Below are 15,663 nucleotides of genomic sequence, written 5' to 3'. Positions count from 1 at the left end.
ACAAGTTTGTTCTTTTAATTACACAGACTTGACATAAATTTAAGATGATGAAACATTATTTTCTCTGTGAATAGGCACAATAAGAGCTTAAACTACATGGTACTCAAAGATGACGTTTATCCAAAAACCATTCAGGTGTTCTGCTTCATGTAATAAAATAAAAGTGCTGGTATTTGCTGGCTTTATACAAGATACTATCAAAATGGGTTCAATATGGTTGACATTAATGCATTATTTACCGTACCCAGTTCTTAAGCACACTGTATATTTTTATATATACAGATACTAGTGTTACACTTTTCCCTCCATCTGGCAACCTTGGTTAAGTAGTGCTTTTAGGTTGTTTTAGATAATGTGGTTGGACCTCTGTGTTCCATGAACACATTTCTAGTTTTCATTATTTTTATTTTTTTTAAATTAAAAAAAAAATGCCACTTTTTAATATCATTTCAATACGCACAGAAAATAAGATTTTTTTTAAACAACAGATGTTTTAAAGAACACATGAATAAATACCAATGAAAATATTGTATCATTAAAGTAGAAGTCATAAACCATGCTGAATGCAGACCTTTACATGCACAAAGACTACATAAAAATTTTAGATAAAAAGGGGAAAAAAATGTTAAAATTTTGCATTATAAAAACTGTGATAAAACATAATATCCAATAATAATAATAATAATAATATGAGAAATGAATCCATGGAAATTGCTATATACTGTATACATCTTTCAAGAAAGTCCCATCTACATCACAAGACAGTCTTTATATGAATGATCATAATATTTACAGTGTAGTTTTCTGTGCAAATTCTATGTGGAATTCTGTTGACATACAACTTGAATTGCAGTCAACAGACATCTTCTTGAACTTCAAAATTTCCTTAGTTGTCTGGAAGTAATATATCATGTCGGCCATGCACTAGAATACAGTTGTAAGTAATATACTAATGCGTTGTTATTTCTTCACTTTCAACCTGAAAGTGGTACTTTTCATAGGAGTATCAAGTTATTGCACGAGTCTGACAGACTGATTCAATAACCTTTACAGAGCCTTTTGTATCCTAAATATGCTTTGTTTCCTAAGAACTGTTTGTGCTTCTACTAATAATCACTCTTTGTTACTACTTTTGCATTGTAATAATACTTTAGTCAGTTTCTCGTAGTGTGGATTGATGCCCTGCTCCCATTTAAAACATTAATTTTGATGGCAGTGAAAACCAATATAGATTCTGAATTTCTCCCCATGATAAGATTACAAATGACAGTAGTGCTACATGCCCCTGCTACAATCAGTTTATAAAAAAGATGGCATTTCCATGCTGGACAACAATTCTGTCAGTGTACCATACTTCGAAGGAGAGTTACTGTTGGAAGTTGTTTGATAAGAATCAAAGCTCCGAGGCATAGCCATAAATGCATTTTTTCACAAAGACGGGGATAAATTTACCATTATATATGTAACAGTAAATCATATCTACTTTTTCAATTGTGTATGACAAAATGTGTCCCTTAGTTAATCAGTATTATGGATGATATTTCAACTAAAGAGTTGGAGATTTAATATTAAACTAAATGTGTCGGGCATGATCAATATTCCTGCTGAGAACCAACTTGATGACTTTTCTCCCCAATTTTTCTTCTTCTTTGTTCTCACTGTAAATATCACTGATATTGTATTTTATACCTAAGCAAATGCTATCTCATCATGATGGATTAGAAATTATCTGTTGTACATATGATGGGTATGGGATTTAATCTTATAGACAGACATGGGTAACATCATCCCCCCTCATGGATATGGCTGTGATATGCAAATTTCCAAATCAAAGGCAAAACAGTATTAGGTAGGGCCTTTATTTAGAAATGCATATGAAAATTTCAAACTTCCATCTCCTGACAACTTGTGCTCTATAATTATAAAAAAGTTGAGCACAATACATTCACACCACATAACACATTTAAAAAGCCGTCATCATTATTACCTGACACAACTCATCAACGATGTAGAAGTGCACTTTATACTTATATATGATATCCCTGGAATCAATTGGTACATGCTGCCATTACTCTTGTTACAAATCACATCATATGCTTTTCAAACTTGCTCATTAAACATCAAAAACTGTATATACAGACTTGCCATCTTGAGCGGATTGAAAATCAGTATGCCAAAAGACTAAAAATTTATCAGGATCTGGAGAAAAAAATTTAGGATCAGTGTTTGCAACCATATATTTATAAATACTTTACAAAGGAAATGACATCTCCACTGTGTTTTGCCATTTGCTTTATGTACAAATTTACGCTACAGTCATAACATTACAAATCATTTTTTAGGTTTCATCTTTAATGTTGATATTTAGTGTTAAATCAATTAACACATTAAATTATCAGCATAAATATGAGAATGGAAAAATGATAGATTTTTGAAGGTATAACTGGAGTGTATTCATTGTAGAATTTCTGTATCACTTTTGGTTTCTTTGCACAACCATTGTGAATCAAAAGGTTTTTAAAAGAAATTTGGCATTTAAAAAAATTAGGATTTGGGGCAAAAAATTCTGGAAATTAAGATACTCGATTTTTAAACAAAAATTTGGGATGATCCCAAATAAATCAGGATAAATGGCAGGTCTGTATCTATAAGAAAATGGAACTAAAATATGTACACCTGTAATTATCATGTTTGCCTAAATGCAAACCTTTAACAATAATGATGATTTGTACAGAATATTAAATAAAAAATCCTTATCTTTTCCCAAAGGACAAATAAAACATTCGACAAGATCACCACAGTTAATTGATTCTGCTAAAAGACATAAATCCATCTGTTAGCATTTTATGCGAATGCAAATGAGATGCATTCATCTCAGTATTACTGAACACAATGATTAAAATGTCCCAATTGGGACCATTTTTCTTTTTTTCAGAGAGATGGCTTTGCGTGTCTGTAATATAGAGATCATCAGCAGTTGATCTTTGTAATGGCATAGGAGTTTGTACAAGCACCATTCAAAATAATGTATTTAGCAGCATTAAAAATTTCTCACTGATTCATGATGAGGCATAACATTATTGTACTTGAACCTTCCAAATATTTAGGGTCTGTAGTTAAAATTCCAGGTTTTTGATATAATTTTAAGTAGTAATGTAAACATTCTAAAGGTTCATGTAAATATATGAAAATACATGTTTTGTGTCTGCAAGACTCAACCTACACAATCTTAATAGCACAGACAATCAACACTTATTTACACATTTCTAAAATTTAACTGCACTGCAGGAAAGTAACAATTAAACACATGGCAGTTAAACTCATTTGCTCTCCACGCCCTCAGCAACCTGAGAAAGGCTGGACTTTTTCCGTCGCTTTTTCAGTATTGGGTTTTCCGAATCATCTAGACTTTTAATGTTGATCTGATCATAGTCAACCCTCATGGTTGCAAGAGCATTCGTCATCTCCTCCTGTTAGAATAAAATGAGTTTTATTAACCCAACATGTAACTAGGATTGCTGCTTTATACCTGATAACTGACCAGGGAATGATTTCTATCTTACACTTTATTAAAATATCATCTTCTATTTGCAAACATATTTGTATTTTTTTCTTCTTCTGTTACTGATTAACATTCAAATGGTTAGATAAAAATTCTAAATCAGTTGAGATCATTTGTAAACTAAAACAAACCAATAGTTCCACTGTTCTTCATTAGGCCCTAAGTAGAAATCTTCTATTCATGGAACAAAAATGGAGTATGATGGTAGCCATCTCCATTTACAGTGATTCACTCCTATTCCCCTGATCTCAATATGTTTTGAGCAAAGAAAAGAAAAAAACTCAAGCCCAAACCCCCAAATTTGATGGAATAATTGGGCACACAGGCATCAAATAAATTTTACAGTCTAGTAGAGGGATCAAATGTTGAAAAATGTGAAAATTCTAGGATTTTAACTCTATTCCAAAGACACAGGCTATCAAAGTTTGGGATTTTGAACCAGAGCAGTTGTTTGTTGCTTTAAAAAAAATTCAAAGAATATGAGACTTGATCAGACTGAAGTTGTATGAGATTTAAAAATGTGAAATTCTCAAATATTTCAAGAGATATCCTTAATTCTTATTTTTTTAAAAACCTGTACATCCATCCAGGCATCTTCTTCCTCATTCAGAACTTTGGCTGTCAGCAATGGTGTCTGAGGTACACTGGTATGGTCCTGTAGGATGGAAAGAATGTAATCATAGATAGTAATAGTAACTGTAGTGTTTAATGGCATGTCAGCACAATACTGACTATACGGCACTACTTAAAAGTAGAGTTCTAAAAATGTACATAAAAAGAACTGCAAAAAAAAAACAAGAAAGATAAAAGCCTTCCACATGAACAAAACCATGAAGCACTAAACAATAAAAGATAATGGAAAGCGTGTAAAATCCTTAATTAAATGGTCAAATTATATATATAATACAAGACTGTATAGAATCAACATCGAAAGTATATATATATATATATATATATATATATACTTTCGATGTTGATTCTATACAGTCTTGTATTATTCTTTCTAATCAATAGCTAGACAGGAGGACCCCAAATTAGCCAAGATACAATAATGTAGCCTGGATACAGTGTTACAAACTTAAAACTCATTACTCAGAAAAAAAAACTTTTTAAAAAGAGTGTAAATGGCGGATTAGTCCATATTCTGGCAGTGAGTGCACAGCAAAACATTGGAATTAACACATTCTATGACCAAGAATTTCTCCTAGTGGTAGATCAAACTTTCTTCATTGAGTTTACAAAAAAAACATTTTCTCATAGGGTGAACAATTTACATATTCAACAAGAATGTGTTCCAGATATAAGTTTTGTGTTTACAACTAGTGACCAGGTATATCAAATAACATTTAAATGCAACTATTTCATAATTAAAGCCCTTTACATTGTGCCAATTTCACCAAGCAATGTGAATGCAATACAAGTTCCATACAGTTACGTGATAAATGGAATCTCTTATAAACAGATGTAAATCAGTGTTCTTTAAATCTGCTTGATAGGCTATTATCTTTATCTTCTCTGGAAGCCAGAGTTTACTAGATGAAAGTCACAGGCTTTGAGATACCTTGGAGTGAAACCCAGCAGTACAATTACCATATCTGCTACAATAGATGAGGCCTTGCATGAAAAGCATACAAGTCCAATGTCCAAATCCCATGCTTGTTTTTATGTACAACTTTCAGATAACCTATTACATGTAATGCATCAAAATATACAATGTAAAAGTCATCAATATGGACAGTTTACAATTGAATAAGCAACTTTACTGCTAATCCAACTGCCCTGGTCACCAAGGGCCCTCTGAATAGAACAGGATGTATAAAGTTTAAGCATGGATGAATCTAAATAATCAAAAACTATTTGTCTTAGTAATCATAAAATGTTGGTCACAGTGACCTTTGGTTTTAAGGGTACAGTAATAACATATGCATCCAACTGTCAAGTTTCATGACTGGAACATAAGCACAGAACTTCAACAAAGCCAATGAAGCATAAAACAGACATCACAGAGACCTCTTTTCACAAAAGAGATATATTAGCTTGTCAAGATACATCCATTTGCCTAGTTTGACTATTCCTGGTAGGTTTGTATGCATGTAACATGCCAAAAAAATTGTGGTCATGAGCTAAATAAAAAAGCTTAAACTAAGTCAGTACAATGTGAAATACAGGTCAGGAGTAATGTCCTTTGAAAGGGCGTGGTCATAAAAGAAATCCAAATCACCATCAATTTCAGGACTGAAGTATGAACAGTGTCCAAGAACATCAAAAACAAAACTTTAACCCAAATCTGTGATGTATAAAATCTGAGCAATAATTGCCTAATACTGAAACAAGTACTCATCCAGATGCATCTCCAAATTTCATCCTTCTAGATAGGATAGCATGTGTACTGCATGCCCAAAACCTAGGTAGCTAGGAGCTATATGCAAAAACTTGACCTAAGCCAGTAAACTGAAATACATAGTGACCTCTTTTTGTATAGATTTAGTAGTGAGATATATGCAATCATCTTAGTTTGATTTAATTATGAACAATAAAAAAATAAAACTGAATCAAAGTCAGTGAAGTGTGAATTATCGGTCACAGTGACCTACTTGTATGATAAGAGTGTAGTACTAGGTTCATCCTCTCATCAAGTTCGTTACCGGTATTCCAGGTATAACAGCACTATACACTGGATTTAAAATCAAACAAAAAAAATTACATAAATCCAAAAACATGAGCCTTAAAAATGTTAACGAAAATATTAAATACAGGTCACAAATACCTGTTACATTTAAAATGTGTTGTACTAATAGGCTGTAATGGCCTTAGCAAACGCAGGGCCCAATTTGGATCATGGGGGGGGGGGGGCCTGGATTTATGCATGGGACCCTCCAATGAGCACGGCATTTGGAAATAAACTTTTAAACAAGTTTGATATGCTCTTGAGCTTAAGATTTTCTTCCATTGCTTTAAAAATTACTTTCTCTCTAAAGATAAACTTTTAAAAATTACTAACGTACTAAGGCCCTTGTGAGCGCGGGGAATCAGACAAATCAGTCTAAGGCCAGCCCTGCTAATAGGGATGCTTACAATTTTGCTCGCTAATTTTGTCATGAACATTGATAGTAAATCCATGTCAATGAAGCACAAGATATCTTGGCTATGATCTCAATGCAAAAACATAACATATGCCAGTAAAATGTAAAATATAGGACATAATGACTTTCTTTTGCTGTAAGGATGTGGCACTAACAGAGATACAGTCAGTCATCTTATTTGATAATTATACCATGAACAGAGGCTGAGAAATAAACTTGAAACAATTTAACTGAAGTCAGCGAAGATTATCATATTGACCTAATTTTGTGATGACAGAGTAGCACTAATCAGATGCATCAGATGAAACTGGTTTGTGTTAAGAGGGAATTCTGACCGGCAACTATACCAATACAATGATGTGTAATTACCTTTTATTCCATAATATTTGCACTATTACCGTAATTTTGTAAAACGGGGTGCAAGGCATACTGATGAACTTTTCAAAAGCCAAGTAGGGAGACTGAATTAAAAAAAGAGATTGGGACCTAAAACTGATCGATCTTCCTGGTCCAATATGCTTTAAATTCGCAAAAAGATTAGATGTTTCTCCCTTTGACATGCCTTATTTTCCCCCAGGTAGTGCCCTATTTTACCCTAGGTCGTGCCCTATTTTCATATTCTGGTCAGCTGCGGTCAAACTGCACAATAGCTAAAGATTAGTTTTAAATAAACAAGCAAGAAAGCTAGCATGATTAATTAAAAGTTAATCCTTATCGATGCAACTATGATGTGAAAATGAATGGCCCTCCGTCGTAATTCAAAGAAACCATGTTCTACACTATTGTGTGTTACACAAGCACCAGCACTTGATTGGCAAATAAAGGATTCCCAATTCTGTTTAACTAAAGGTACCAAAATAGCCAGCCTCGTAGTACCTTACATGTGGCAACTATTTTCTCCTCTTTGTATATCCGACCTTATTCCCTTATTGTCAATTCGTAAAGCATTTAGTCTTGTTTTTTATAAAACAAACGTATTCTGAATTAGTTTTTGATGACACATTTTCTGCATGGTATGTATTTTCATTCCTTTTAATTTAACAATGGTAATTAACATTGACATATACGGTATAAAAATGACAGATGTTCACTCGTGGAAATGGCACTATAGCATATGGAGTTACAACATTTGTAGTGATCACTCTTGGGATTGAAATTAATTGTAGACAATTTTTTTGTTCTGGTTTATTTTTTATTTTTGTATTGTTGTAGATTTTTTTTTAAAATCAATAATTTACGTGATTGCTATTTAAGCTTAACATTGTATTTAGTGAATAAGCGAATTCTTTCTAGTAAAGTAATTATTTTGTCAACAATAATTCACAGGTGATACAACAGAACAAGTAGGACTTTTCTTGTTTAGAAGAAATGAAAACTGAAGACATAATGTAATAATTGGGAGTTCTCTGCAAAAATTGGAAGATATGAAATTGGACTGTAGCCATGGAGCGACCCAAAAATCAGGAGTTTTTTTTTCTTTCTTCCTGGCGTGAAAGTTGACAGGTACAGTGTAGGGTCGCTTACATCAAACTACAACTCCGCTTTTGCAGTACTAGCATAATTTTTGAAGCATTATTTCTGAAACTTCATTATTGCAATTTGGAAATATCATTAAAGTTGAGCACAATGATGCCCATGATTCGACTCCATGAGATGTGCTTAATTCAGCACACAATCAAACCTACAATGTACATGCGGTGGCACCATTATATAAACATGTTCAGCAGCCTAATTGCGAGCATTGAATCAAACCGTATTGTTTGTTGTTTTGTCATACTGGGATTACATTTTAATGAGTTAGGTATTTACAATTTCAAAGCAAAGTGGCAGTCAGGATGAGTGATCTCCCCTTGGTACATGGATTGGTACCAAATCCCAAGAACATCTCATTTACTGCTGGAGTGGAAGGCACACTCTCTGTATAGATGGATCTACTGGTAGGGTGCATGTGTATTATGATTGTGTAAGTATTCTAGATGTGACATATTTTACTAGGAAAAAATGGTTTCTTCTTTAAATACGTTACATATTCACAATACCTTGGGAGAACAGGTAACAGATGGAGGGGGATACATCCCCTTAGTCCCAAGATACCATCTCCAGTTCCCTAAGATATATGAGCTTCCAGGTAAACCAATTAGAGGGAATTCCATCTGTCAAGAAGCAGCTTTGAATAGGGGACCCCCGCCCCAAAGTCCAGCGGAAGTAGTGAAGCTGCATTTTAAAAAGCAGTCAAACTATCAAGAAATGTTCGCCTGTTGAGCTGCAGATATAGGTCCTACCATACTGATCTGAGCCCTTTGGAATAACTGATCTCAGATATAAAAGCAAAAGAATGTGGATTCTGATTTCCATCCCATGGCCTGAATAATATCAGAGAACAAGTCTAGACAAAAGCTATGCTTGTGTGAAATGCACTAACCTTGTGAGCCAAAATGCATAATGTATTCATTTGAGCTGAGGTTATTTCTCAATATGCAAAGTGTACAACCCACTTAATTCAGGATGAAAGGGTCTATACTGATTTGTCTTCCAGTCCCTGGTTGAGATAATACCAAGTGTGATCTCCCTCAATGAGATAAGTGTCCTTTTAATATACCACTTCAAAGCTCATGCTAGATCATGTAGGTGGTCTTAAGCTGAAGTGTCCATAGAAGACAGTGATTTCATTACAACAGTCTGGTTCCCTATGGATGGAAGCCTGTTCTTTGCAACTTCAGATGGTACTGTCATGAGTGAAACTGACCCATCTAATCAGAACTGCATGGGATTCAGGCCCACCGATAGAATTTGCTGTGTCTGCCTGCTGTAGCTAATGCAAAAAGAGGAAGCCAGTTAGATGAGTCAATGATGCCCTTGCAAGCAGGAGACTTCATAAGTGATATTGATCCATCATGTCGGAATGGTAAGTAGATGGGTCAACCAAGAAATGTATTGCCTTCCGACTGCCAAAATATTGGGAGGCAGGACTTGAATGATAGGTAAACTAATTAAGCTCTTGAGAGCAGTTCAACTGGTGTCTTCTTCAGCCAGGTTAAACACCATGAAAAGTTCACTTGGGGAAGGGTACTGTGCCACTGACCAGGTCAAATCCAAAACAAGCAAAAGATAGACAGCACTCTGATTCATGCAATATCCTCTCTTCTATCATAGCACAATGAGCTGCTGATAATGGACGGAGAAGTTTAACAGTGATGGGTGCAAACTGTTTCTCATCAAAGAGCATATAAAGTTAGCTATTGTGGTAGAATGTCTCTTTGGAATAAAGTACTAAACTACTATATTACACTGCCTTCCTAGATTGAACCAGTTGGTCCTATATTCTCTATTTTAGTAATCACAATGAAGAGATACTTAGATACTTTTGGTTTCTGTATCATGTTTGGAATCCAAGGTGTTTAGGTGCATATACATTTGGCCATTCCAATGTAGAGGAAGGAATCAGCAGTAAGCCTGACCTTAGGGCCCAGGATTTATGTGACATTGGTTGGGACTGTTGGCATTCCACCTTGTCACTTGGGTTCATCATAAATGGATCCCATCAAGCATATATTGTATGAAACTGAGGGATGAGAAGGCCACTATGCCTGTACAAGTTCCTGCTTACAAAACATAAGCCAGACTAGGATATATTGAACTGAAACCTGGTTTGTCATTGACGACACCGCATTTAGAAAATCTCAAAATAAGAATACAAAGGTCTGAGTACTTGTTCTGCTTTGCTGTTTGAGATCAGTCACCAGTGAAGTTATTGGGAGAATGAGAACTTTATCCCCATGTAGGTTTTCCAACCACAAAAGACAGGATTTCCAAATCAGTGTCCATTTTGATGATATGGACAAATAAATAATGATCCTGAGAGGGTCATGCTCCTAAGTTAGACCAAAAAGGTGGAGGCTTGTCCCCCATCTCCCACTCCCAGTCTCTGTGTGCACATCTTTAGGGATTGTGATTGCCAGAGGAGTGTCTGCAGCGGTATCACCTATGTGAGTTCAAAGTGCCTTTATGATGCAACCTCAAATGGTTGCCAACAAGAGCTGATCCAATTGTCATGGTTTGGTCTCCACTTAGACAACAAAATCATGGAAAAGAGAGCCCAATAAAGTGACAAAGGACTAAGACATCCATTGCTGTAATTAGCCAAAACTTGGCATATGAATGAATAATGTCATAGACGGATTGCTCCAGAAAGACACAGAACTTAACATTGCATAAATTCAAATCTCACTTGCTCCGTTGACTAAACTCATGGGATACCTTGAATTGAGAACATGACTTATTGTGTATCTTTGGTCATGGGCCCAATGATCCCTTGCATATGGCCTAGTCCAGTCGAAACAGAAGTAGGTCATCTTTGTGGGAAGAAAGTCATCCAATTCATTATGTAGGGATGGGTTATGGGATGTTTGATCCACATAACCCATCAGTGCATCTGCTGTGCAAGAGGATATTGGCTAATGTTCACTTAGCTCTTTTCCTCACGGTAAAACAACAGATATGGAATTGAACCCTTAGGAGGTGACCTATAAAGATTCTAATTGTGAAAGCAACACCTGGCAAGTGATATACAAAAAATGAGGATGGAACTCATCTAAGCAAGATCTAATTATGACATAGGAACCTGAATGCCTGTTTTGTTGTCTACAGATGGACGTAGTGAAGTTGAGGTCTCCTGTGCTACCTGTTAAGTTGTTAGAGAATAATGTGATGGTGGTGGCCCACTACACTTGAAGCACTTATGAGCAACATTCTCTTACTTCTAATATGACATTAAGTAGAATTTCTTGGATGGCCACAGGCTTGAGAGTGAGTAAAGAGATATCCTTTGAAAAGAGAGACCCTGGATGGACATTGTATGCAGGAAGTGTTTTAAGGTACTACTGCTGGTAAAATTGATCCATGAGTGGCATCTATATAAACTTATGTCTTCCACAGGAAGTGCCTAGCAGTACTATGTGGTTAGACTGATCCATGTATGACTGGCTAATTGAAGTGAGTTCATTGGTATAGCAATAAACTGGGATTCATACTCGGGAAGAACTTTAGATGTATTCATCCCCCAAATTATGACTGACTTATGTCCATAATACGCAAGTCCGACAAGTAGTCAAGGAGTGACAACCAGAGAAACTATGCCTGCTGATTGGTTGTCTGATTGGTCAAAACCTGCAAGACAGAGTAAAGATGATGTTCTATACATGGAGCTTAGTGAGTGTCCTGTTTTATGAGCAAGTGAACATCTGTGCCCAATGAAGTTAACTACCTGTAATGGGGCACATGTGAAGTAGATTAGAGCACAGCTATGAATATTTATAAAGTGGATGCTAAAGAATCAATTCTAGCCACAAAACCTGTAGGCATGTGAATTTGACTGATTGCACAGGTGGAGTCACCGCAGCATGGCTTTCAGTACTTATATGTACAAACAGGAAGGCTAACGGATTGCAACCAAGTAAACTATGTATAGAAAGCTTACCTGTATTTGTCCAACAAGAGCAGAAGCTAGTCAGTAATATACACAAGTTTCTATATTAAAGACAATAAAAAAAACCCTGCACATTACAGAGGAAATGAAGCACATTATTACGAAGCAGGTGCAACAATATCCATTATGAGACAATTTTACCTGTATGGCAAGGCCCAATGACATACTATGCAGGTAGAATCAATGAAGTGTCACATATACAACTATGAATTGGTGCTAGCAGGCAAACAAATGAGGGTAATTAAGTGTCAATGTATTTTTTTTAAGTCAATTCAAACTAAAACCCGTAGGAAGGCTCAAGACAGCCTGTATAAGATCAGTGCACCTGTCTTTAAACACAGGGTGGGTACAGAGCTATAAAATATGATGTTCTACATGGAAATTAGTGATAGCATATGAGCTAATAATGGAATGAAGTGTCCAGGTATTATATAAGCTACAAATTACCACTAAGAATGGGGCCCCAAGTGGCCAAGAGGTCTAAAGCGCTCTCCGTTACGGATCACTGCCATCTCACCTCTGTCTGTGTGGATTCGAGTCTCGAGCTAGGCCAATGTGGATATGTGAGAAAGCTTGCTGGTAGCTTCTTGTGGGTTGGTGGTTCTTTCCGGGGTTCTTCCTCCACCATTAATACTGGCCGCCATGTATAGCCTATCCTGTGCTGAAAAATGGCATTAAACCGTATAACAATAACAACCACCACTAGGAAGACTCAAGGGCAGCAAGTACAAGTAAAATCATTGAAGCTTGGTGCCCGGATGCTAAGAATGCCTTGGTATAGAAAATGTGTACCTGTTTGTAGTAGAATTACAAGAGTTTTATGTAGACAGTAGCATCTTGCAAGCACATGAAAAAAAATAATTATAGCCCAAACTTCATGTCAAGTCACACTGGCTACCTGTGCAAGTATCTAAGTGCAGGAAGACAACAAAGTGTTAGAAGATCATAAAGGCAGAAATCTGACAGCACAGGAGGAGAAAAACTGCTCCAACTTGTAGTGGTGTATCTTCTGGCTTTTGAGAAGTCTCTTGTGATGAGAGAATGCTTCTTGGTGCAATTAGCAGAAGTAATAACTGAGATATTCTAGGGAATTTGCACCAATCCCTGTACCAAGGGGAAATCACTCTGCCTGAAGGCCACCTAGGTGGGCAGAAAAAGCTTTTTAGCTGAACATTTTTAACCTGGGAGGGCTGGATTTATGAGATAGTAGTAGTTATCCTAAGGTAAGATGATTGAGTAATGTATTTAAAGAAGAAACAGAGATGTGACAAACAGAATACACAAATACTATTTTCCCTGCTTTTCTTCAAAAAGGCACAGGGACAATACAAATTTTATTCTCTTTCACACATTAAGAAAAAATATACACAAATTTCCCTTATATGCTGTCTTCCTCTAAGACATATTTTAGTCAAAACTGATCCTATGGCATGTAATGTAAGATGACAAAGGCGAACTTGTTAGATGGGCATTGTGTCTTGGTAAATAAGGTATACCTTGACGTCTAAATACTGTAGAAAATTTCAATAACCAGATGTTAAAAATGAAATGCAGTAAACAGGAAGTATGTACTTACAACAACCCACTTGTTTCTCATCACTTGTTCAATTGTGAACCGCTCTTCAGGTACTGTCTTAAGTAAGCCACGTATTAAATCTTTGGCTGTGAACAGGAATGAAAAATAGAGTATAAAATGAGGTGCACGTCAGCACAATGTCACTCACCTAGCTTAGATAACTTGACAGTTTACCACTTCACTAAGTTGATTTATGTAGTATTATTAGTACACAAATTAGGCAAACTATTTACCACATTATATAACCTGTCAATTTTACCTATTTTACTAGTCTGAAACAAATTTCTTTCCCATGATAAAGGCATGATTAATATGTATACTATTTCAAAATGATTGTAGTCACCCAAGAATCTTCAAAGTTAAATTTACAGATGATGCTTTAATATTTAGTGTTGAAAGTTGCATATATTTCAAATAAACCGATATTATTTCACTCCTAGTATTTTTAAGGTTATGGATTTCTTTACTCTTGGTAATGAAACTATAAGTGTTTCAGAAGAGAAGATTATCTGGGTAATTTGTACAGTTTTTGTATAGTTTTTAGCAAGAAATATAAACATAAATTTCAAAGAATTTGCAAGTAATGATGCTGGATAAATGATATGCCATAAATTAATGCACAACACATGTGATAACATAAATTACAAACATTTCAGGTCTTTGATATGATATATTGGCAACTGTCAAACTATTAATATTTAATAATTTCAAACAAAATGTGGCAAAAGTTCTTCAAAATAATTCTCTGCAAATAAATGATATAATTTTTTACAAAACGTATGTTCTTATAGGAGCAAAATCAATATTACAAATAAAAACCACAACTAATTGCAAACAAACATACACAATTGTGTAAAGAAATTCTGATCCTTCAGCTATAAATGACAGATTATTTGTGTCCTTAAGGTGTACTAGTGCACAAATTTGTGTAAATTGTTCTATTGAAAATACACATCTTGCATTACCAGCTTTATTTGTTGTATCTGGTTTTCATAATCATTTAAATGGAAGAACTGCTGTAACCTCAATCATGTAATCTCATTAGTAAATATCATGGGTTAATTGTCTTACTTGTAGAGAACAAGAGAAAACAGTTATTTTAAAAGCAACAAAAAATTGTTTCAATTGCACACGATTTGAGAACAATTTTTAAATGCATTGAATTTCATTATTATCTGCAGATCTTGCTCATAATAAAACCCACTGCACAAATTAAAGTTTTAAAACAACATCTTTACAGCAGTAACAAATTCAGCCAAACTGATGTAAGATCCAGGTCAAATCAATTTTTCTCATCCACTTCTTCACTTACCTAAATTCAATGAGATGTATGCACTTTAATCCACAGAAAGAACAAAATAAATATTTAAAACATTTTTCTTCAAAGGGCTTAATTTTGTTCAGTTTTCCATTCTCAGGGTATTCTTATATACACTATTGCTTGCTCCAATACAACAGCAATAATACTTCCATCAGCAAAAGGGCAATTTTGAAAACTAAAATTCACGAAGACTGTCCCTTACTTCTGTAAAAACCTGTTCAGTTGACAGATCAAAGTCTCGTGTCCTGAGTCTACTACTGGAATTGGCATTAAGTTCAACACTGTTCTTCTCCTGGAGGGTACACAGCAATTCCATCTGAAGATGGTTTTCCATAATGGGCTGCCATGTAGGATAGGATAACAAGAGCTCTTGACTTTCTGGTTTCAATTTTTTCACGTTTAGTTTGAAAATGGCCTTTCCTAGTGGCATGTCAGGAACTTACGGGATTTTCTGCACATGCTGACTCGTGCCATGCATATACTGTGCTGAATAGGCCTGGTATGTTCAGAACTACAAAACATCTTTCCTTCTGAGTCATTGAACATGGATAATTATCAACCCAATGTGGTTGAAAATTTGTCCCTTAGTTGTGACACCTTGAAAATCTTTTGCTTTGGAGTCTCACTTGTGTCTCT

The 15,663-nt window shown here is 35.2% G+C and overlaps 1 protein-coding gene across 1 annotated transcript in view; it reads right to left on the bottom strand.

Annotated features, from left to right (window-relative positions):
• Window positions 1–15,663, bottom strand: part of LOC149787843 (MAP kinase-activated protein kinase 2-like) — a 38,366-nt gene continuing 22,703 nt past the window's right edge. The window contains exons 8-10 of the mRNA XM_089974062.1: window positions 13,707–13,792; window positions 4,137–4,217; window positions 1–3,470 (exon numbers count right to left, since the gene is read on the bottom strand). Of these exons, the coding sequence (XP_089830188.1) occupies window positions 3,321–3,470; window positions 4,137–4,217; window positions 13,707–13,792 (317 nt within the window). The 3' untranslated portion in view covers window positions 1–3,320. The remainder of the gene's footprint in view (window positions 3,471–4,136; window positions 4,218–13,706; window positions 13,793–15,663) is intronic.

This window comes from Sinohyriopsis cumingii, chromosome 11 (genome assembly GCF_028554795.1).
Source record: "Sinohyriopsis cumingii isolate HCF-2022 chromosome 11, ASM2855479v2, whole genome shotgun sequence".
NCBI lineage: Eukaryota > Metazoa > Mollusca > Bivalvia > Unionida > Unionidae > Sinohyriopsis > Sinohyriopsis cumingii.
The sequence above is the reverse complement of the archived record's forward strand: the minus strand, read 5'-3'. Positions and strand labels throughout refer to the sequence as shown.